Source organism: Anas acuta, chromosome 2 (genome assembly GCF_963932015.1).
Source record: "Anas acuta chromosome 2, bAnaAcu1.1, whole genome shotgun sequence".
Taxonomy (NCBI): domain Eukaryota; kingdom Metazoa; phylum Chordata; class Aves; order Anseriformes; family Anatidae; genus Anas; species Anas acuta.
Window position 1 is genome coordinate 155,955,745 of NC_088980.1, and position 23,751 is coordinate 155,979,495.

Genomic DNA, 23,751 nt, shown 5'->3' on the forward strand with positions numbered 1-23,751 from the left:
GAGGCCCTGGGTTTACCACAGAGCCTCTGTTAATTTAGCTGGGGGTTTCCTGGTGGACGCGATCAGAACACAAGAGAGCTCCCCAGCACGCCTCCCCTCTCCCAGGATAATGTCAACTGACACTTTTCAGGTTTAATGAGAATCATTATGAGAAATTATGATGTCCCCGGAGGAGGAGAGGGACTGTGGGAGTGATGAGAACTTTGCGAAAACATTTGTGAGAAACCTCCTGGCATTTTCCGCCTGGTTTTCACCCCAAGTAACTATCCCTGGATTCCTGGCTGCCGTCCAGAAGGCTCTCCTCAGAATAAGGACATCCCAGGCATCAAATTGGCTCTGTCATAAAAAAGACAAATTGAAGAAGTCAGACCTGGCATTGCTTGGGCAATAAAGCATATCCTGAGTTAATGTTGAGCCATAATTAATTTAAATGCAAATAAATATGTGGATACACTGTCTCAAATGAAACGGGGAGGGGGGGAGGAAAGACAGGCAGCCCAACAGAAAGACTTCAGCTCTAATTAATGCCACAAAGGCAATCAGTGGCTTTGCTGTGCCAAATGAGTGCAGCGCTGGGGGACTCATTGAAGCACAACAATGGGCGCTGCTCAGTGCTCGACACGCCAGACATCCGTATCGCTCCTTCCCGCCCCGCTCAGAGGATTTATTACTGCGGCCGATAAAAATGCTTTGCTCAGGGACAACGGAGCTTTTGTTCCTCTGGAGCAGCAGATATCGCCGGCTGAGTCCCAAGTCCTTCGGAGGAAAAGAAATCAGGGGGAAGACAATGGCAGTGTCTGCACAGGCTGCACAAAGCAGGCTCCAAGGAACTTTGATAGACTCATTGTGTGGTATGGCAATGGTCTTTGATGGGTTTATGATGGAGATCCCTCAGCATCTTGCCCAAGAGACGTCCTTACATCAGTGTACGTGGCTGGAGATGCCACATGGCCTCTTCCCCATTTTAAAAATATTTTTACAATTGCAGTCCAGAAATAAATGAGCTCTCATCTCAAAGGAAATTCCCTGCTCGCTCTCTCCCAGTGAATGAGCAATTTGTGGATGTGGCTTTTTTCCATTTTCCCATTTCCAGAAGCTCACAGTGGTGGTAGGATTCCAATCACCACCAACACTGTATAGTATGGAAAAAGCATTTTTTTTTTGGTAAAAGCAATATTTACTTTGGGAAATGCAATGTCAACTTTCCAATATCAGTGACCACTGTGGAAGGTTAATCACTGTCACTTCGTCCCATCAGAGGAACTTATTTACATCTGGTAAGACCTACTCTGTGGCTTTTGGGATCACTTCCAGAGAAGAACCAATCCTCAGCCACCACCTCATGCATTTCTCCTCCTTGGGGCTGATAAGCATGGACATGATAATTTGAATTATGCATGATGAAAACATCAAGTTTGGATTACCAAAAATGGGCACTTTTTGGAAGTACCTTTCTGCCTTATTTTCAGACCTTCCAAGCTCATGTGATACCATCTGAGTTAACAGTTGCTCATTTGGATATTTTGATATTTTCTCCCATGCTTGAAGACAAAGAGCCACTCAACTGCAATTGAGATTATTTGGGGCCTTGCAGATGACACAGGGGACCAGGCTGCATATATTTTTCTTGGTCTGATAAACAAAGTGAAAGAAAATGAGCTGCAATCTACAGCAACGTGATGCAAGCCAGAATTCAGACTTTCCTCTGATTCAGTTGTTTTTATTCTGAGTGAGAGCTAACAGTTAATGAGAGCTAAACAGAGCATGATGACCGCTGCTAATGAGAAAAAGCGCTCCAGGAATAGCAGGCTGGGTGATAGATCTGATGATCAGGGACCAATTAGGGTGTGAGTGCCACACTTGGGAATGCCTCACACTGCACCACACTAATAAGATGCATTCATGTTTCTTTCCAAACCTGTCCCTATCATAACCTCTCTTTTCCCTCCCTTTCCTATTTAATTATCAGAGATGTTGCTGTGTGGAGATACATCAAGCCTGTCAGTGTTAATTCAGCTGTGACAGAAGGGCATTGACCACACACACGCACTCTGTTTGTGGTCTTCTCTTGGAGCACACCTTTGCTCTGAGAATTTCCTGGCTGACAGAGTGAATTTCTCTCAATAACAGTGCCATTCGAGTTTGTGCTTGAAGGGTTTCCTCTGCAAAACAGAGAATTTGAGTGCTTGAGGAACCAGGCTCATGTATTGCTTTGGACTAGTTATGATGAAAAAAAAAAAGGTTCTCTAAACAAAGTAGGTTGACCAAAATGGGAAATAGAATTATAAAATAGTAGAATCATTAAGGTCGGAAAAGACCTCCAAGATCATCTGGTAACAGATGGATTCCTTCAAAATTTTCAGTGAAAATATGATCCACACTCTCTATTTTAAGGTTACGTTGTCACTGGCAATATTAATAGTTTGGAATTTTATATTGGAATATGTAATGTCAATAATTTCAACTTTTCTGTTGCTACGAACATAAAAATCAGTGTGTTATGGTGCTTGCATCCTGGAAGAACATAACATAACAGCTGGAGGTTGCACAGGGTCCCAAGACATTGCCATTGCCACTCTTGTTTGAACTTTTTCCTGATGATGCTGTCCTTCTAACACTCTCTGTGACCCTGGTTTTTCCTCCCCTACCTCGGTCCCTTGCTGGCACAAGCCAGAGACTCTTGTACATGCCTCCTTCTAGAGGGAGCGATTTTCACATTCCGCTTTGTTTTCTTTCTTTGGGCCACTCAGTGGACGGCAACTGGAATGAGTGGTCGAGCTGGAGCTCCTGCTCAGCCTCCTGCTCCAACGGTACCCAACAGCGGACGAGGGAGTGCAATGGGCCCTCCTACGGGGGAGCTGAATGCCAAGGACACTGGGTGGAGACCAGGGACTGCTTCCTACGCCAATGCCCAGGTCAGTGGACGATGACTTTTCCTCTCTTTCTTGGGTCATCCTTCTCTTCAGTCCCAGGTAGGCTTTTATAAATCCCCCTCCAGTTTCCCCTGGGGAAGAGTTGCATAGTTTCCACCAACGATGCAGTAGTAAGGAGGCTGTGAATCACACTCACAGACCATGAACCCAAAATCTATAGCTGGCAAAAGCTCCAGGAGACCCCAGACAGGTGAGTAATTATCCATGGAGAACATGTCTTTCTGACTAATTGGGTAAGCTGCTGTGAAAAATATTCTTGCCTGAAAACAAGGCTTAGATATCTAGAAGCTGTCAAGATTAATCAGGACCAATTTTTTTTTTTGCCATACATTCCCTGGCCCTTTTCCTGGCTCTCCTTGGTTGCTCCATCCCCATTAGCCCATAGGATTGAGGAGCGGACATCGTCACCAAATAAAGCACAAGAGGTTGGTGCTGGCCCTTTTCTTTGGTAATTTCCTTCCACTACTTGGAGAAGAAGAGACGGATCTCTCCTACCCTCTGGAGAGGAATTATTTGACCAGAGGTGAATAATTGCTAATGCCTAATTAAAACCCAAATATGAATCAGAAGACTTAGGTTCTTCCTCTATTTCTGTCACTGAGTTGTTGTTTCTTGTCTGTGATGAAGCAGAGGAAAACATTTTCCTACCTTGCAGGCTTGTAGTGAGGGCTAATTAACATTTTTATAGTGCTTTGATAAAGGCCATTGTTAATGCAAAAGAAGTAGCCTTTCCACTGAGTCTGTAAAGATGCTTGGAGAAGATACCAGGAAATGAGACAACATCTTAGCCTCTTGCAATAGCTCTTTCCAAGGTACGTGAAACCATAGAGCAATGGAAATGGCTGGAGCGGGGGGTTATTTGATGTTTCTTTATGTTGTTTTTTTGTTGTTGTTTGTTTGTTTGTTTATTTGTTTTTCACCTGGAGGGGTTCTGCTGATCCCTTTGTGCTTATTTTCACACATACATTGTGCATCCCAACCAAATACCAACTACGGACTTTGGCTGGTAGATGAGGCTGCCCTTCCAGGTTGAATCTCTGCTGGCCCTGAAAGCATTCATGGTCAGAGCCCCAAACCTGAGCAGGGCTGGTGTTGTTGGGGGAGGATACTGAGGAGGAGCACAAGAACACCTCTCACTCGTTAAAGGGCAGCCTTAATGGGAAAGAGTATGCAATTATTTCATGTCTGTTGAGGATCAGACAAGGATCTGAGGCAGGAGACCTCCCTTCACACCAAGCCATTCTCTACTCATCCTACCTTCCAGTGCTCACCTTGGGAAGTTGTTTCCTTCCATTGCAGATGACGTTGGGGATGTTTCAGGCTGTTTCTTTCCTCTTTTCTTGTCTACAGTGGATGGGAAGTGGCAAGCCTGGGGCGTGTGGGGCAGCTGCACCACCACATGTGGAGGTGGGACCCAACGACGTGACCGGGTATGCTACGGGCCCTTCTTCGGCGGAGAGTCTTGCCAGGGCCCCAAGGAAGAGTACAAGCAGTGCAATGACAGGAGGTGTCCTGGTATGTACCCTAAACTCCTCGCACCTTCCTTCACACTGGGGGGACAGGAATTTTGGAAAAGGGTTCTGAGCCCTGTGTTAGGGAGCTGAATGCAACAAGGAGTTGTGATTGCATTTGACCCTGCTCATTACCCAGGAACAAAATTCTTGCTGAAGCCAGTGTGCCCATGCTGATTTCAGTGGATGTTTGATAAGTCCCACTGGTCTAGACTTCATATTTCTCATTTTTTTATTGTCATAGAATCATAAGAGTGAAAGAGAATTCCAGAGCAAAAATTGATATCAGAGTTTTAAGCCCATGAAATATTTGAGTGTGGAGGATGATAGAGTGTTTCCTACCCTTTACCTAGCCTCTGGGAGACCCGCATGCCACTGGCAGTTTTTAAAAAAGACAGATGTGTGCAGATCCATCAGAGCCTTGCTCAGTCTCATCCTTCTCTAGCTACAGCCATGGGAACGGCATCCAGTTCAGAAAAAGGGTGTAAAAGCCCTGATGGAGGACAAGAGAGCTGCAGGACAGAAAAAAATCTGGGTTTTAATGAGAAAAATAAGCAGAAGGGAAAACTTATATGTTGGAATGCTTCTATCTGTCTTCCACGCAGTGTAAAACAACAGGCTGGTACACCAATTCTATTCTCTTTCTTAGTCTGGGTTGAAGTCCCTGCTGGTGAAACTGCTGGTGGGGAATCAATGGCCTGTGTGATGTTGGCAGGCAGACTGCATCGATCATAACGGGCCCTGATTTTTGACCGAGAGGGCAATTAATTGTTGGAGCCGCTCGGTGAGCAATGGCAGAGATTGTCATGGTGGCGTCCTGGCTGTCCTCGTGATGAGAGGTGCAGAAGCTTTTGGGGATGGATGTGTGATGGACAGGACACCTGACCCCTGGAGCCCTGTGCAAACTGCTGAAGACAGATAAAAGCCAAAGCACTTCAGCACAAAAGTTTTACCCAGTTTAGCCAGAAGATAACAGCACATTCACTCCTCGCAGCTCCGCTGTAATAAAAGACATCACCTCCCCTTACAAGCTGTGCCTCTCAATTAGCAGAGGCGGGTGAGAGTCTCTCCTAACTCAGCCGTAAAGCTCTCCTCCGCCACGGAAAGGCTTAGCACCAGGTCGTCTGGTGGTGTCTACAGAGCGATGCAGATTTAGTTCAGCTTCAGCGTGTGCCAGCTGGGGCCCTGGCAGAACAAGCCCAATCTTTTCTTCTGTGTCCGCAGGGGCCGATGCCTGCACGGCACTCAAAAGGAAAAGGCGCTGAGCCCCGCTAGGGCTTGAAACCAGAAGGGTCTTGTTGCAGTTGTTAATTTGCAGGGGGAGGAAAAGGCGGGGAGCCGTCAGAAGCTAAAAATAAACCCGCTCGATTCGTTCTCGAGAAAGTATCAAATGCCGGCATGATTTGATTTGAGCAGAAGAATTGAGCTTAATTGGGTTAGTTATTAAAATCTCCCGGTGCAAATAGGTTACTCTGGCAAAAGGGATATTGTTATGAAGCAACATCAGGAAAACGAAAAAATAAAATAAAACAAAAAATAAAATAAAAGGATTAAATGATTCTCTCCTGGCCTTGGAATTGCTCCTGCACTCACTGGTAAGAGAATGCCAGACAATCAGTGTACTTCTAAAGAGCAGCTCTGATCCACAGCATCCCTCAGCGGCCCCCAGGGAGACTGCAGGGGTGCAAGCCAGAAAAGCTTCTAGAGGTCAGGGAAGGAGCAAGGGCAGGTCAGATGTGAGCTCCCTGTTTGCTTTTAGACATGCTTTTGCATGCTGGGGGTGTCAGAAGCTTCCCACTTCATGTCCCAAACCCTCTTGTGGGCAACAGTTCCCAGTGGAGAATATATGACCATGGCCAAACCACCGGGCCAGGAGTTTTGCATTCAGCTCCCTGCCCTACAACGGGCTCTGTAGGCAACCACGTGCTGGTCACAACTGGGTGGCTTCATCTCACTGTCCTACAGCTCCTTGCCAAATGGTTGGAAATAATACTGCCACTTTTCTGCCCATTTTCTGCCTTATCCACTGAAGTCGTGAGCTGTTGGCACAGGGACTATTTCTGCATATGTGTAGAGCACAGCAGGGATCCCGCTTGCCCTCTGGGATTTTATTATAATAGTGATTACTCAAAGGGGAATTTTAAAACAGGAAGAAACATCTGTTTTCAAGCAGGGAGCATAACTTGTTCATTATCAGCGTCTACTGGATGCACCAGGGAGGAATCTGTATTTGAAATGCAGCTGGGGCTAGAGACACACAGTCTTGGGTCTTGACTCCAGGAGCTGCGATATGTAGGCAGCTTGTTGGGTCCTCTCTGAGTTCTTCAAAGCAGCAGGACATTCCGTGCCCATGATCTTGGGTTGGAGCCTTCCCCACATCCAGTTTGGAGCTCTGGCTTGTTCCAGAGCATCTGCAGGGTACGTCCATCCCCAGGGAATTGCTCCTGACACAGACCCTAAGATCTATGCCATCACACCTACATGACCCTTATCAAAGGAGACCTTCAAGGTCATCTCCACCATTGGAAGCAGCATGACAACTCCAGGCCCCCATCTATTGCTTTATATCAAATGTACGTTTTCCCTGCAACTTTGGCACATCTCTGCTGGCATCACTGGACCTTGGCATGGGCAGTGCTTTCCTACATGGGAAGGGAGCTCAGCAGGCAGCTGCCCAGCTCCATGGCTGGTTGCCCTTGGCTTTGGCTTTGGCTTTGGCTTTGCAGCTGCCACTCCTGTCCAGACACAGGCATGCTCTCAGCTTTCTCTTTACTGGTAGATTTAAATGCACAGTAAATAAATACGTTACTGAAAACCATTACATATAATTTTCCCTTTCCCAGCCCTCAGGAGTGATAGATAGCTTCAGCACCCTACTTGTGGTTCCCTTTATTTAACAGAACACCTCCTTCTGTGATGGATGCATTTTCTCAGGTCCCACAGACCCTGGAGCCAACTCACCTCTACTCAGAAAAGCATCCAAAAGCCTCCTCTTTCCAAAGGGCTTTTTCTGTAATGCCTCTAAACATATTTTGCATATTTCTGCAGTCCTCCTGGACTCTGTAGCACTGTTTAGAAAGGAGCTGCTAATGCAAATCCAGCCTGTTCGTTCTTCCTGCAGCCTTGGAAAAAATGGTAGCAGAGTGCCTGAATGAAGCCCACCCAGGGAATATATCCACTTTTATTTATTCTTCTTTTATTTTTTTTTCTTCTACTTGTTTATTTCCTTTGCACCTAGTCCAACTTATTTATGCAGAACCTCTTTTGAACCACATCCAGCCCCAAACCTGTGTGATGACTCTGATGGGTGGAAGGAATTGAGTTTGAAGCCTTGAGGTTCAGCTCCAAAAGCTGGACATCTCACCTTGAAACGAGAGAAGAAAACTCTTTAGCAGGGCATAGCAAGAACAGCTTTCCTTTGAGGCAGGGCAGGCATGTAAGAGGACTTTCCTGGGTTGTTACAGGTGTATTAATGAGCTGATCCTCAGGCTGGTCAGAGCTTGCAGACAGGCAAAGCAAATCCCAGAGAGTTTAAAGTGGTTTTGACATTTTTCACCCCACAATGATCTTCCCTCCAGGCCGTGCTCCTCTCTTTCCCCTTTTCCACATCCCTCTTAAGGAAGAGGCTTTACTAAAGGAGTTTTTCCTGCCTTGTAGAACCCCATGAGATCTGTGACGAGGAAAGCCTTGCCTCTGTGGTTTGGAAGGAGACACCCGCGGGGGACGCTGCGGCTGTCCGGTGTCCTCGCAATGCCACCGGTAAGGATGTCTGCATGTCTTGGCTGGGGAAATGGCCATCCTTCAGTTCATCCTTCATCCTTTGCCTCCAAGATGAGGACAATGTGGATGTGGGAGGAAAGCATGATCAGTGGGTTATCTGCCCTTTGCTCAAGGCTAAGTGAATTCTCTCTGGATTTCTGCAGTTCCTAACTATTTAACAGCAACCCCTTGATCCATGTTAGACACTCTGAAGTGGTTTCCCATCCAACCACTGCCTAATCCTGGACCAGCTTCACTCTCAAGGGCTGCTGTGGTATGGCATGTACATCCAATTGCTACAGATAGCTCTGCAGAAGCAGGCTGGGCTTCACAAGTCCCCTAGTCTTGGCCATCCTCACTGACCATAGAAGAAGCTTGTATCTAAAAGCACAAAATCTGAAATGCATTGCCAAGCCACACTTAGATGATTTCCACTCCTGTTTAGGAACCACAGCAACTCTTTCAGCTTATATTCAGGTGCTCTGGCCACGGTGGTGGGAAGTGATAGTGCCTGGGCATCCTGATGTTATCTGTTGTAGCTGCAGCCACACATTCCCCAGGGAGTGGAAAGCAGAGAAGAAGGCTCCAGGAGATGTTCTGGTAGTGGAGATTGACCCCTGATGCATGTTTCTCAATCCCAGGCAGGATCAGAAATAGGGCAGCAGTGTCCATAATGAACATAAAGGTTTTATTCTGTTTGAGTGAGGCTGTTGGATGGAGAAAACCCTGGACCTTTCCGATTCATGCACTCTTGGAGGGTCAGAGTCATTCCAAATGTTAGCCCAGAAGAAGGGCCATATCCATAGGACACTGAACCACTTATCAGTAGCAATGGGACTGTGAACCCAGCAATGCCTGGTCCTTGGACACTCTCCAATGGCAGTGTAATTGCTTGGGCAAGGCGATTCCTGTCCGCTGTCTCCTCGCCGGTACTCCTGTTCCTCTGCATCGCGAAGGCATGTGATTGCCACTGCACAACCCACTGCAAGCTGACGCTGAGGAAAGGCCTGGGGGAGGACTGCAGGCAGCTTTCAGAGATTCTCAGCTGATGCAAAGATGGTGTTGTTGGATATTTTTGCTTGTTGAGACTGTGTAGGCAGCAGAAGACAGTGTGGCTGGTTTAGCTGCAAGTACCAGACCGTGCCACCTGGGGAGGCTCGTGGGACTTCCAGAAGCAGGGAGAAACTTGCCTTGATGGGCAAATTAAACTTTCTTTTACCTTGGCCAGCTGTGTCCCAGCTGTTAAGTTTTGTAAGTTTATTAAGTTTCATTTCCAGTAAGAAATGAAGGAGTGGAATTGCACATAATGTCTCCCAAAATGCACAGAACCTCTCCCAAAATACACAGAACCTCTCCCCAAATGCACAAAACCTCTCCCAAAACACACATAACCTCTCCCCACCATTGCAGATGCCCCTGCTGCCCTTGGTGCTACCAGCATTGACCAGTTCTCCATGAAGGTGCTGGGCTTTTCATCCAACTGCTCCCACTCCCATGCTCTTTTCTTTCCTCTTCCAGGGCTGATCCTTCGAAGATGCACTTTAGATGAAGAAGGGATAGCTTACTGGGAGCCTCCAACCTATGTCAAGTGTGTTTCTATTGATTACAGGAACATACAGATGCTGGTAAGGCAGACGTACTTCAACACCTGATGAGTTTATTATCCCCCCAAATGTTTCTTATACTGTTAGAAGTACAAAAAAGAAGGAAAGCAACATTTCTACATGAAAGGGAGATACCAGCTCTTCTCTGATTTTGTGTTACTGCTGTTGTTTGCCTAGCTTGTGATATATGGGCTCTCCATTGACAAGGGATGGTTCCCCACTGGCTATTTTAATATCTAGCCTGACAGAGTCCAGGTCCTACCAGGTCTTCCATACCACATTATCCATAAGAATGACTGTGATTGTAACATTTTTAAATAAACCACTTATTTTTCATTAGTTTTACAATTGTTACTGTGATTAATTTTCCTGTTTCTGGTGGTCTTCCAATGGATTGCCTTAAAGTGGCATTGCCTTTATGAGAACTGTTCTTTTCTTTTCAGGAAGAGGTGCTGTCTGTCCCAAAATAGTTCCAGACTGGCTATAAGAAAACAAGGTTTTAGGGCAACATAGCTGGCCTTAGGTTTGCAGCAAAATAGTGTCTGTGTAGTAGCATAACTCTTCTGAACATATAAAAAAACTTTTCTTTGTGGGCATACCAAAAAATTACATTTTGCTCTTCTATCATTTTAAAAATATCACAGGCTTTCAGGTCAGCAGAGATTGTTAGGTTCATCTAATCTGTGCTCTGAATTACAAGGAAGGTCACAAAGCTTCCTCCAGCCATTCCTTCAGTGAGCTCATTAACTGGGCTTTACTGTCACTGACGTGTTTGTCATGTTTCCCTCTGCTCCTCAGACCAGGGAACATCTTTCCAAAGCTCAGCGTGGGCTGATGGTAGACGGGCTGTCAGAAGTGATCCAAAACCTTGTGGAAATCTCCCAGGATGGGACCAGCTACAGTGGGGACTTGCTGTCCACCATTGATGTACTCAGGAACATGACAGAGATCTTCCGTAGGGCTTATCACAGCCCGACTTCTGGGGATGTGCAGGTGAGCTGAGATGTGTATCCTGGCTGGCAAGGCTGGGTTGAGGGCTAAGGATTTGATTACCTCCTTTTGAGCTGATCCAATGCTGCTGAAAAGCTGGAGTATTTTCCACGTGAGCAAAGTGTCTCTGCATGTTAACAAACTCTGCCTTTGAGGTTGGTTCTCCCCGACTTATAGAGTCAGAACTTGAAAACCAAAGTCACTCTGAACTATTTCAACTTGATAGCACTTACTGGGGAGTCTAATTGATATGAGAGCACTCTTTGCAAGGGATTACAGCCTAATGACTACAGGTAAGATGATCCTGTGATATCGGGTAGCTGGATATTGATGAGGGAAAATGTCTCTGTGCTTCTCACCCTAGGATTTTACTTTCAGCATCTGCATGCAGAGTGGTTACAAGATATGCCCTTGGGATAGGTCATCACTACATGACTTGAAACATTAAACTGACCCAACAGGATCTGCAAAGGGTGGTAAAACTAGAGGGGAAAAAAAAAAAAGAAAAAAAAAAAAAATCAATGGTCCTGAAATATCTTGTCTCCTTCCTTCTCGTTGCATGCTGCATGGTCAAAAAAAAGTACTACCATGCGTAGCACTCTCTTGATCCACCACTGCTTCTCTTTCCAAGCCACAGAGAAGAAATGACAATGATTCCCTATGCTGAAAAAAAAAAAAAAATAGTAGGAAATGGGATGAGAAGTGATTTATACAAGGCAAGATCATCTGTTTTTAATCAGTTTCTGGTAGACATCTGTTTAATCTGCTCTTAAAAATCTTCAGTAATAGAGACATTTTCCCAGTCCAGTGCCTTAGCAGGTATAGCAGTTAAAGTGAAGTCCTTGGGAAAAAGGCTTTTCTGCAACCTGAATTTCTGTTAACATCCCTGGCGGCAGAGGCCTGTGAAATGACTCGGGAGCCTTTGGGAACAGGACCTTGGGAAGGCTCGTGGAGCACAGGTGATGCTCACATGTTCCTTGTGCACCTTCATGTCCTTCCTTGAGTGGGATACATGTGGCTAACTACCTCCTTTGTCTTATTTTGTCTCCTTTCTCCAGAACTTCGTCCAGATCATCAGCAACCTTTTATCAGAGGAAAACCGAGAGAAATGGGAAGAAGCTCAGCTGGTATGAACATTCAGCAGATCCTGTGGAGCAAGTCATGCCTTCAGCATAGGCTTAAGCCATGACAAGGGGAATTTCTAAGGGTCTACATGTCTTTTGTCCATGTTCCTTTGTGTGCAACACGAATCTGTTCCAGCCACAGACCACAAAATATCTCCATCCACCAGTGCTGTTCTTCTCTGATGATTTGTTATGATGAAAGACACAAATAAACTGGATGTGGTCAGCTCTGATCAGCTTCAGAGTTGACCACCTCTGAAGCAGTTACTCCCAAACAGCTGATACATGCAACTGGTCTTTTGGGTGAGCTCAGTGCCAGGCTGAGTCATATTTATGGAGTAACTCAGGAAGCCACAGGATCTCAGCCCTAAGCCAGGGCCTCTGTATGAGTAACAGAAAAAAAAAAAATAACAATAATAAAGGAAAAATGGTGGTGAATACCAAATTTTGGATAGTTCTCAGAGATCAAGCTGTGTTTCGAGCTGATCACACCCTTGGCTTTTTATAATTCTCGTCTCCTCCTCTTGCCAAGATAAAGCAGTGGGATTACATGGGTCTGAGTTTCTGGCTACAAAGATGCAGGACAGGCAGGATTTTCCTAGTTCAGAGCTATGCTCTGCTCACCTGAGCTTCTTGTTCTGTTCAGCATAAGATGAGCAAGGGTTCATTTATATTTTTTTTGTTTCTTTCTCTCATCTCAAGGACTGGGATCCTGCTGAATAATTCTGTAGATATACCCTTGTATACTTGGAGGAGAGTATGAGAGGAGAATATTTTGGGGATTCAGAGCAAAATGGTTCTGCCTCAGACCAGCAGCAGCTCTGGTGAATGGGCCAATTGTAATGCTCATTCCTTCCAAGTCCATTCCTCATTATTGCACCTTGAAACAAAAACACCAGTTCACTTTGGCCACAGCCTAAAAAATAACCTGGCCAAGGTGAATAACTTAGCCTTTGTGAGATCAGTCCTCTGGAAAGTACCCATAGTTGTGTATCAGAACATGGCAGCCCCTTTTTAACCACCTTTCATTGCTGTGAAAGTCATCAGAGAGGTCTGGAAGTACTAAACAAACAAGAAAAAAATCATTTGACACAAAAAAAAATCAATATTCACCCCAACCAGGAAGTCTTCTGGGAAGGAGCCTTCCCATCGGGGCACAGTCATCGGTAGTCCAAAACGTGAGACAGGAGCTGAATGCTCAGCTGTGCTACAGTTCCTTCAACAACAAAACCTCCGCCAGGAGCTGAGCAGCCTTGTGGACATCTCCTCTCCATTCTCCTGAGATCTGGTGTTTTCCCGTTGCACTTGGATGGCGCGTTCTGGCTCCAGGAGCAGTAAGGGACCAAATGCTCAATTTCAAGCCTCCAGGTGTGTGTACATGTTTCAGAACAGCGCAGAGGAAACTGATGAGTTGTCATGACAACAGGGAAATCCTATTGATCCCCGTAAAAACAGCTGCAGCTTACTCCCGGTGGCAATTTGTTCCCATCGGCTTTCCCTGTATGATCTCTTTGCACCTATAGATGCTGCCAGCTTTACAGTGACCTGCATGAGGAGCAGGACAACGATGAAATCAACATTAAGAAAATGTTTACTTGGCATTTCTTTTAGTGGAAATGGTGATGACAGCCCAACACCGTGGCTTTAGGACAGAAGCTGCCCTCAGAAATCTTCAGGCACTGGATGTCAAAGAGGCTTCAGCAGTCTCTGTCCTTCTCGCTTAAAGCTGATGGAACAAACTCAGGCTTCGTGCTTCACAAGGTTAAACAGTCCTTTTGAAATGAAGGTTTTGGCTCCCAACTTCCTCATTAAAAATAAACCCAACTTCAGTACAGTCTCACATTCCAGTGTCCTGCAAACTCCCAGGCAGAGGTGTTGTTCAAGGGAACAAAAAATAATTAATAAATAAATAAAATAAATAAGAAAAAACTTCAGATAGAGAAGGGCTATCATGTTTTTTTTGGGAAGGTTAGCCATACAATATGGTCATATCATATATGACAGAAGCCTGATAGATAAAGGCCGGTGTAGCTTGGGGTTACTTTGACTTTGTGCTTTCAGTCCATAACAGAATATAAATATATCCAGTTAAAATTAGTTTCCTCACTTGCTGCTCCTTATGCGCACACCTGCTGTATTGGCAGGACTGTTTGATCTGATCCTGATAGAGTTTTATTCTCACCGAGCTTCCTTTGGCTGGCCAGACAGAGGGACACGCGTGGCCACCCCTGTGCTCCTTCTCCATCTCTCGCCAGCTCAGCCTTCCTTCTGCCTCCATCCCATCCTTCTGTCCTCAGCTGCCCCTTCCACTCTGATCAGCCACCTTGGGAGGTCTGAATTACAGTGAGGATCTGCAAGCATGGAAAAGAGGCAACGTAAGGAGCTGAGCTGCTTTTCTTTCACCTCCCATGGTGGTTGCTCAGCCCTGTAGGCGGTTGTGCCTCGAGGAAGGCAGGCAGTCAGCACAGCTCATTGCAGGTGGATTATCTTTTATGAAATCAGCCACTGCTTAACCAGTTATTGTTTAACAGCTTTATGTATGCCTGGAAAAGAAGCGTTATTGCAAATGCCTTTTTCATGTGGGGAACACCAGGAAAGGAAAGAGAAAAGATGCCAAAGCTCCGACGCAGCTGGGCAAGAAGCAGCTTCGTTTTCTGGAGAGTGAGGTGCTGTCAACAGAATGGGAATGCATGAAAATGGACCACTGTGCTTTTCTGCAGAGAAAAAGTGATCCGGTGCCTGGAATTTGACATTAGGCCCTGGAAGTCCTTGTTAAGCATGTATTTGTTGGACCATTTTTGTTGGGATATGGTCTGCCTTTCTGGTGGTTTCTGACTCAGGTCAACAACTGGCTGAAACATGTCAGAGATGTGGTTTGGTGGACTGTATTAAATATACAAACAACCCCCCCATCACTTTTCTACCTCTTCTGCTCATTGAAAGGCACGAATTTAAGGCTGCAGGTGCCTCTGGTGTTGGGTTTAACCAAAGTCATTCACAGGCTTTTCTTCCAGTGTTATCATGTCTTTGTCACTAAACACAACCTGATTCATCTCTGGAAGAAGGTTTAGGGGCTGGATTCTTGCCTTTGAGAATGCTCTTCCCACCCTCCAGGAGAATTTAACTCATGATATCTTTAAAGTGCCCCAGGGCACCCTGATCTTTGACCTAGAGGAAGGCTCAGACTGAAGAACAGCAATTGGAAATCCAACAGAGATCAAGAGAAAAAGCCAACAAAGATCTCTCCACTCTCACCACCTTTCTGTATACCTCTTTACTAGTGTGCCTCATCAAGCTGAGGCATCCAAAGGTCCCTGAGATGCTCCAGGTGGTAGGGAAAGCAGTGAGCCTCCCTTCAGTTCTGTTCCCTGCTTCTCCCTGGAGATCCTATTGTGCTGCTTTATTTCTCCACATGTAAGAAAAGTTCTCCCAGACATCCCCCTGACAACAAGCCTAAAAGCCAGCCTACTAGAAACCTGCCCTTTGTGCATGCCAACAGTGTAGGCTGGAGCTTTTGGGTGATAAAAAAAAATAACTATCCTTGAAGGGGCAAGGTTTAGTGGGCTCCCTCTCAGTAGGTTATTTATATGCAACCTTTTTCTGACTCTATATATTTGTGGCTTCCTGAAGCCAAAACATGTTTCTCAGACAAAACGTTGCAGTACCTGAGGATAAGGGAGGCCTAAGGCTTGATAGAGGCTCTCAGAATTTGACTTAGGGCGGATATTCAACACTGACCGCTCTTCACTTTCTGATGAGACGTCTCTGGAAGGGCAAATTGTCTCTGGTAGTAGAGATAATCCTGAGGAAGAAGATGATGATACCATAGATTACCTGTTCCAGACAACCCCTGACATTTCTCTTTGCTTTGCTTTGAGATATTGTCCTCCACACAGTTTTATCAATTACTCTTTCCTATCTTTTTATTTATTCTAGGCTTCCTTAGCATTTCTCAGCCCTCATTCTCCAAAACTCCATAATATTCCCTTATATCCAGTGTCTGTTCCAGTACCAGTGTGAGGACAAAAACCTTTGCCTTCAGATAAACTCATGCTGGGCTTTTTGTTATCCATGCTACCAGGTATTCTCCTTCTCTCTGCAGATAGGGCCTAATGCCAAGGAGCTGTTCAGGCTGGTGGAGGATTTCATTGATGTCATCGGCTTCCGCATGAAAGATTTCCGGGACTCCTACCAAGTGACCGACAACCTGGGTGAGCTGATTTGCACTCCCCATGTCGGGTGTAGAGCCTGGGAAGCTGTAATTACAGGGCAATATATATAACCCGAAAGGTGGGGAGGGAAGGAAGGGAGCCAGCAGGTGGTGGAACATCAAAAGGTCTGGGGAAGAATGTGGATGGACAGAACTATGGGGTGGCTTTTCGCCAAATAAGCTAGGGCTTCAGCCTGAAGAAGGTCATGGAGAGATTTGAGAGATAGCTATAGAACCGTGAATGGAGAACAGATGACAAACTGGGAAGAATTAAGCTGCTTCCTTTTATTTTTTAATACAAGAGCCGCACAGCAGCCAATGAAGTGATCAGGCAGCAGGCGAACAGCAGGCAGCGTTTGATTTATGCTGTAAGCACAACCACAGCATGGAGCTTGGGGCTGGAGGATGCTGCAAGAAGCCAAAAAGTACAGATGGGTTCGTGATGGGATTAGGAAAATGCACAAAGGAGACGTCCACTGGTGGCTGTTAAAGTTGATGGTCTGGATGCAACCCCTAGCTGAGGAAGTCTGCTGACTGCTGGGAGGACACATCCAGAGAAGTCTTGGTTTTCTTTCTTGTACTTCTCAAAGCAAATACTACTGTCCACTCCTGGGGATGTGGTGTAGGAGCAGAAAGACCTCTGTTTTGCCAAGTTTAGTGCAAACAGGTCCTTCACTGAGCGGAAGCATGAGACTTTAACAATTCATGTCTCCCTCCTTCATGCATAAAGAAGATCGCATTCTTCCTGGAGCTACTGAGATCCACCTTCATGGTTCTGCTACCTGATTTCCCACTGTTTCCTCCAGCGTTTTTTTTCAGCATGTGTGAATTGATTGAGGCTGGTCTTGCTTACTGAATTTATCTGTTCCTTCCCTCTAGTCCTCGGCATTCACAAGCTGCCCGCTAATGCAGCAACTGACATCACCTTCCCCATGAAAGGCTGGAGGGGCATGGTGGACTGGGCCAAGAATTCGGAGGACAAGGTCACTGTCTCCAAGAGCATCCTGTCTTCGGGGCTGGCAGGTAGGCAGCACAGTTGAAGCACTCCAGGAGAAAATGTCTTGTTTATTTTCTAAGAGAGGTTCCTTCCATTTGGCTGGTCTCCAAGCTCTCCTCCCAGCTGAGCTTGCTCACAAAAGCTCATCGTATCATTTCTGAGTGCAAATAAAGCTTTCAAATGTGGTCAGACTGAAGGTCAAGTGTGAACGCTCCTGTCCAAGTTCAGGAGCAGGCTCAGTGCATGGGTTTGGATGTTTGTCTTCTCCTAAATCAGCAGCATGTTTGAAACAGAGCAGGAGTCAGCACAAAAAAAAAAAAAAAAAAAAAAAAATCAGGGCAATGCTATCTTGATGATTTCTTCTTAAAAGGCTTCTGAACCTGCAAAGAAGTGAAAAAAAAACTTGTGTCTGCACAGGGTTGCTCATTTCTTGGTGCATATGGGTTCTGAGCTCCATCCACAATCAACTGCAGGGCGTGTTGAAATGAGTCTCTCAGGCCTCCTTGAGTATGCTGGATTTCTAATATGGGAAAGCACAAGTTGTTGTCTCTGTTGGTACCTTATAGGTACGGTTAATGAGCACAGAAAGGCAGATGTAATAGGGGAATGGCCGTGTAAGCAAACAGTGCTGTTAAGTGTCCTCCAAGACTGGATCTGGTCCTGGAAGAGCCATCTAAGGATGAGCAGCTGAGGCTTACAAATCTCCAGCTCTATCACAGCCAAGATCCTTTGCCATCTTGGGAGGGTGCTGGGATATCCCAGACTGTGGGACCTGGGGTTTTACTTGCTCACAGTCTCAGAGGAACATACATTTCTTCGGTAAATGTCCTACTGCATTCAATTAGCACCAAGGGGAAGACTTTCTCCAAAGGCTGCAGGATCCCTATGTTTGCACAGGGATTCACAGGAAAGGCCAAAAGACTGTCAGCTTTCCTGGAGAAGTAATGCTTATGTGATTGCTCTGAAAGCCTGTCAGTCTTCCCTGTCTTCCACCCACCTCATTTGAGCCCAATTTTGCAAAAAAAAAGAAACATCCAGAGTCATTTCTGCCCTGTGCTGAGGGAGTGGGTGCATTCTAGTCTCAGCCTAAGTATGAGACACCAGAGAAGCCCCACAGCAGGCTGCATCCCTGGCTTTCCTCATCTCCAAGTGATTTATTTCTCCCTCTACAACTCAGCCTTGGGGTTGTCCCTGCTGCCTGCTCTTTGCCCAGCAAAGCTCTCGCTGTTTTTATCTGGGCTGTGCAGGGTGCAGGAGGAGGCTGAGCAGCGTGCCTGGAGGTCACGCAGAGCATCCAGGCTCCTTTGGGACCACGGCCCCTGCAGCCTCCTGAGGCATCACACGAGTGATGGGGTCAGGCCAGGCACTGCAGGGCATCTCCCCTCCTGGGCTGCCCTTGTCGGCCCGCGTGCAGCTCTTCTCTGACAGCTCAGTGGCTGAGGACAAGGCTGAATGCCTCTGGGTGGCTGCGAGAGACCTTCTCACCCTACACATGTTGCCCATTGTAGTACTGTCAGAGGGATTAGTGGGATTTCTGGAGGGGAAGACACCAGGATTAAATTAAAAGTCAGGATTGATAAGCCTTGCCTGCAGACAAGCAGCGTCACCCCAAAGGTGCTCGTTCCTCCCTTCTGTCCCATGGAGACCTGATGTGGTGATCGCAGAACCTGCATCCCACCACAGTGATTCTGGCAATGGCTGTGCCATGGCAGAAACCCCCATGAGAGGTCCAGTCCTGCACCTGGCTGACACCTTCTGGGGCACACATTTCTCTCTGACATGGGGCAAGGGAAGAAGGAAGCACAGATCTAGATCCAGCCCTTTCTCTGCCATGCCCCATGTGTTGTCCTGGTGGGTTATGGGGGGTGAAAAGGGGTCAGCTGGGGGGACAGATGACATCCTGATTGTCTCAGTGCTCTTTTCTTCTTCCCTTTCCTCTGGTGTCTTGCAGAGGCAGACGACTCTTCTGTCTTCGTGGTGGGGACTGTGCTGTACCGGAATGTGGGCAACATCCTCTCGCTCCAGAGGTAAGAGCTGGTGAGGCCACACCTGGTGCTGGTGCTGGGTCCAGTATAAGAGCCCTGGGCACACTGGGGAGAGCCCTGGGCATACTGGGGAGAGCCCAGAGCAGGGCCAACAAGGTTCTGGAGGGCCTGGAGCCCCCCTGCTATGAGGAGAGTCTGTGAGAGCTGGGGCTGCTCAGCCTGGAGAGGAGGAGGCTCCGGGGGAGCTCCCCCACATCCCTGTGGCCCCGCAGGGAGACGTGGAGAGGACGGATCCAGGCTCTTGTCTGTGGTGTCCAGCAACAGGACAAAAGGCAAGGGGCACCAAAGATCTGCCGCCCCTGGTCTTCCAGGAAAATACCAAAGGTGCAATGTGGCAGGTCTTGGCTCAGTCATGCGAATGTTTTGGCCCCCACAAACCAATATTCAGTGGGACCATGCTCATCTATATTAGATTTGCTTGCTGCAGGGGCAGGAAGGCTTTGTCCTGTCCATGCAGCCCTGGCAGAAGGGGAAGCAAGGTGCTGGTGCTGCTGCGCCCCTGCCTGCTAGCTTCCTGCTCTCCACCACCCCTCTCCAAGGGGTTCCCCATCCCCAGGGATTTGGGGAGCTTAAGACATAGGGACATGGGTGACCAGCCACCAACTGGGGAGCTGCCAACCCCAGCAAGCCCTTCAGGAGCATCTCAGCAGAAGACAGGCTCTGGGAGAGGCGAGCAGTGGAGCAGCATGCTTGGCCGCACATGTCTACCACATTCCCGGCCACTGCAACACGCCTCAGGCACCCAAGCTTTTGTGTTCAGCACTCCTTTCCTTTTTCTTTTCCCTTTCTCGTGCTATTTCACTCTTTTCTTTATTTATTTTTTTCTGAGGCTGGGACCAAGGCAGTAAATTCAGCATCCTAAGGCACCTTCTAAATCTGTTCTGCACTGATTAGCGTGAGCCCATTTACCATAAACACCAGGGCATCTCTTCTCACTGATAATCATTTAAATACCTACAGATTTAGCACTGGCAATGGCAAAAGAGCTCCAAGTGAGTGCAGAGGGGAATTAACAAGCCAGCCAACTGTATTCTGTAATATCTTCCATTACGGCGCTGGGAATTAGATCAGAAGGGCAATAAACATCATTGGCTCAAATGATCCAGCGGTATTTCAGTGTTTTCTGGCCAAGCAGTGAATGAGCTCTGAAAACCAGCAGCTGCAGCACTGCCGCCGCTGAGCAACGTTCCCGTGGGAGAACTGATTTAAGACATTCCTTAATTAAAGGACTGTCCCTCTTTAAAAAATCCAGAGCCCTGAATCACCTGTGGCTATACGAGGCCAAAAAAAAAAAAAAAAAAGAGGTAATAGGAGCAGCAGCAGAGAAGTACCTCTTAATTCACCGCCATGCAAATGGACACAGCAAGAAAAAAGGGGAATGTCTTTAAATAACCATGCAGCCGTGTAGTACCTGCCTACAGGGTAAAAATATTTCTGACCACAAAGGAGAGCAGCTATTCCTGGGTACACATGAGCATTAAGGACCCTCATCCTGGGTTTGACCACATCGACTCAATGCAGAGTGATTTTCCCTTAAGGAAAAAAAATGTAGATTTAATTCAGCAAACTGCACCAGCTGAGCTCTTCCTAATTGTCCCAATTTACCTTCCCCAAGCAGCAATCCCTTATCTCAGCCATACATTTCCCTGTCCCCTCGGATCCAGATAGCCCTGAGCAGAACCAGTAGCTCTGTGCTCAGAGCATGCATTTTTCAGGTGCAGATGTGTTTCTGGGATGATGCTTGGGAATAACTTCTGGTTGGGCTGGGATGACTTCACTCTGCATGAGAGCATATCCTGTGTGCTAACGAGTTACCACACTGAAAATCTTTCTGCTTTTATTTGCAACACCTATCTTTGTGTGGTCTGCAGCCTTTAAAAGGATGTTTCCATGCCACATTGGTTGTTCACACAAACACTGGAGAGTGCTGAACCAAGACCTGACCCTTCCAGACCCAGCTACTAATGAAGCCATGCATGGATGTTTGCCTTTCAGCAGCTCTAGTATTTTTGGCTTTTCTACAGCTGCCTATATTTTAAAGCTTGCAGCTGACATTTACTCCCATTGACTTCCCCCTTTACTCATCCTTTGTAGACTGGTTTTTGTGCTTCGTTGCTTCTTCATTTTGATTTTAATGATTTTTTTTTTCTTTAACTTTCTAAAATAGTGGTGTTCCCTCTGCTGTTGGTCTGCAATAATGTCTTTCTGAACATCCACTTGCACATCCTTGGATGATTCCAAGTTTGTTTTATTTTGGATGTTGGTGTTCTTTTTATGTTTCTTTTTATTAAATTTTATTTTTATTCTTATTTTAAACCCACCTGCCCTTAAGCAAGTACAATACTTTTTTAGTAAATCCTTTTGTAAAAGGAGGATAAGACCCAGACAGAAAAGCGAATGGTTTTGCCAATGTCAGTAGACTTAGTGAAGTTTTGGATGGGGAGAGATTTCCATCAGTGCAAGAAGAGCTGGGAGCAGCCTGATGCTGGTCCCACTCTCCTACCCAGCCTTGTCAGCTGCTGGCCATGGGGACCTTTTACATACTCAGACACCTGCTGCAGAAATAGTGGGATTCCCTGTGTATTTAGGTGTCCAGTATCCTGTGAAGTGCCTACAAAGAATTTGTCTTTTTAGGGACCAGCAGCGCAGCTATGGGAGGTATCCCCGCCCTGCCTGCCCCTCTTAACAGACGAATCTCCTAGGCCTGACAGCATTAATAAATTATTTGACTAGCATGGACATTTAGGCAGCCACACATGAGAGGCTTGACCTCTTTGCATTTTCTTTTGATTCTCAGAGGCTGGAGATACATGTCAGTGCCTCTGGTAATGAGCTTCACGTGGTGTCCTACAACCTGTTAAAGGCCACCATGGCAAACTTGTACTGCAAGGCAGATTGAGGCAGATTTTGAGAGAAAGAGAGGAGAAAATAAAGAGAGAAAGAGAGAAGACAGAAAGACAGACAGAAAGGAAGGAAGGAAGAGAGAGAGAGAGAGAAGAAAGAAAGAGAGAAAGAAAGAGAGAAAGAAAGAGAGAAAGAAAGAGAGAAAGAAAGAAGGAAAGAAAGAAGGAAAGAAAGAAGGAAAGAAAGAAGGAAAGAAAGAAGGAAAGAAAGAAGGAAAGAAAGAAAGAAAGAAAGAAAGAAAGAAAGAAAGAAAGAAAGAAAGAAAGAAAGAAAGAAAGAAAGAAAGAAAGAAAGAAAGAAAGAAAGAAAGAAAGAAAGAAAGAAAGAAAGAAAGAAAGAAAGAAAAAGAAGGAAAGAAGGAAAGAAAAGAAAGAAAGAAAGATTTTTTTTTCTTTTTGTAAGGACATGAAATGAACTCTGTTTCTTCATGTCAGGGCCAGAAAATATGTCTGGGACCATGTTCTTGCCAGGGTAGATATGGCTTTTAAGGCCAGTAGCTGCAGGGGTCCATAACGCATTTCATAAATGGTCTAATTCCCAGGGAAATAAATGCAGAGTGGCTGCACAGAGAGCTGAAGGGGCAGAGGGCAGGGTCCATCACCAGCAGGTGTCTTTGATGGCATTTTAAAGTAATGGGGCCAGTTCTTTCTGCACTGTATTCACTAAAGCTTGTACAACCACTGATGAATGAAGTGGGACTCTCCGTTTTGCAAAGGGACGCAGTGGGATTCAGCACTTTCCCCCAGTGGCCATTAAAGCACATCTTCTCACTTCTCTTCCCAGGAACAGCACTGTTCTAAACTCCAAGGTCATCTCTGTGACTGTGAAGCCATTTCCCCGGTCTCTCCTCACCCCCTTGGAAATTGAATTCTCCCACCTGTACAATGTAAGTCTTTCCTGGGAAGCTGCACCACCCCACATTTGTGTTTTGTTTCTTCCTTGCCAAGGCAGGAGGAGCATGATGGCACTGCTTGCATGGGGAAACACGGGCATATTTGACCCACATTCACATCATTTCACTGTGAGGCACAGCTGTGGGCAAAAAAAAAAATGTACATTCATCAGAAAATAGGCTATGACAGTGATATTCCTGGGTAAAGGAAGAGGGAGGGGAAAGGTTGTTCTGATTGATGCTTGCAATGTTCCTTGCAGATACCACTAGAGACTTGAATATTATTGTTGTGGTCAGTGCTGTAAAAGGCAGATGAAGATCCCCTCTAGGGTCCCCTGGCCAACCCCAAGCAGATGTACATGATGGACATTTACATACCCCCAGGTCCCTTCTTGTTGTGGATTTCAGATGTCCTCCTGAGGCTTTGGAACATGAGTATTAGATCTGTCATGTATTGGCTTTGGACCTTCCAGGAAGAATTTTCTAAAGTGCACAAAGACAGCTGCAGAAGAAGTAATGATAAATGTATTTCAGGGGCTTTAACCACACCTGGCCGCCCCCTATAGGGTCGTGGCTCTTCAGAGAACTGTGTCCCACAGCAGGACGTGGTGTACTTGATCCACTTTCCAGAAGGGAGCAGCAAAAGGATTCTGTATGAGAGATGGGATGAGGAAGAATATCAGTAGGTAGAGACAATATTTGGAGTCCAACCCTTGCGTAGTCCTTGTGTTGATGGAGAGCAAAGCGAGGCCCATTTTATTTTCACCTTTCCACCCAAGGGT

At 46.3% G+C, this 23,751-nt stretch overlaps 1 protein-coding gene across 13 annotated transcripts in view; it reads left to right on the forward strand.

Annotated features, from left to right (window-relative positions):
- Nucleotides 1-23,751, forward strand: part of ADGRB1 (adhesion G protein-coupled receptor B1) — a 255,238-nt gene that overhangs the window by 126,374 nt on the left and 105,113 nt on the right. For 11 of the 13 annotated variants that reach the window (XM_068672757.1, XM_068672760.1, XM_068672758.1 and 8 more), the window contains 10 exons: nt 2,741-2,915; nt 4,284-4,448; nt 8,102-8,203; nt 9,722-9,828; nt 10,606-10,800; nt 11,856-11,924; nt 16,024-16,132; nt 17,011-17,154; nt 19,080-19,155; nt 22,861-22,963. In XM_068672757.1, coding sequence (XP_068528858.1) covers nt 2,741-2,915; nt 4,284-4,448; nt 8,102-8,203; nt 9,722-9,828; nt 10,606-10,800; nt 11,856-11,924; nt 16,024-16,132; nt 17,011-17,154; nt 19,080-19,155; nt 22,861-22,963 — 1,245 coding nt within the window. The remainder of the gene's footprint in view (nt 1-2,740; nt 2,916-4,283; nt 4,449-8,101; nt 8,204-9,721; nt 9,829-10,605; nt 10,801-11,855; nt 11,925-16,023; nt 16,133-17,010; nt 17,155-19,079; nt 19,156-22,860; nt 22,964-23,751) is intronic. The other 2 variants (XM_068672759.1, XM_068672769.1) reach the window with 1 other exon arrangement.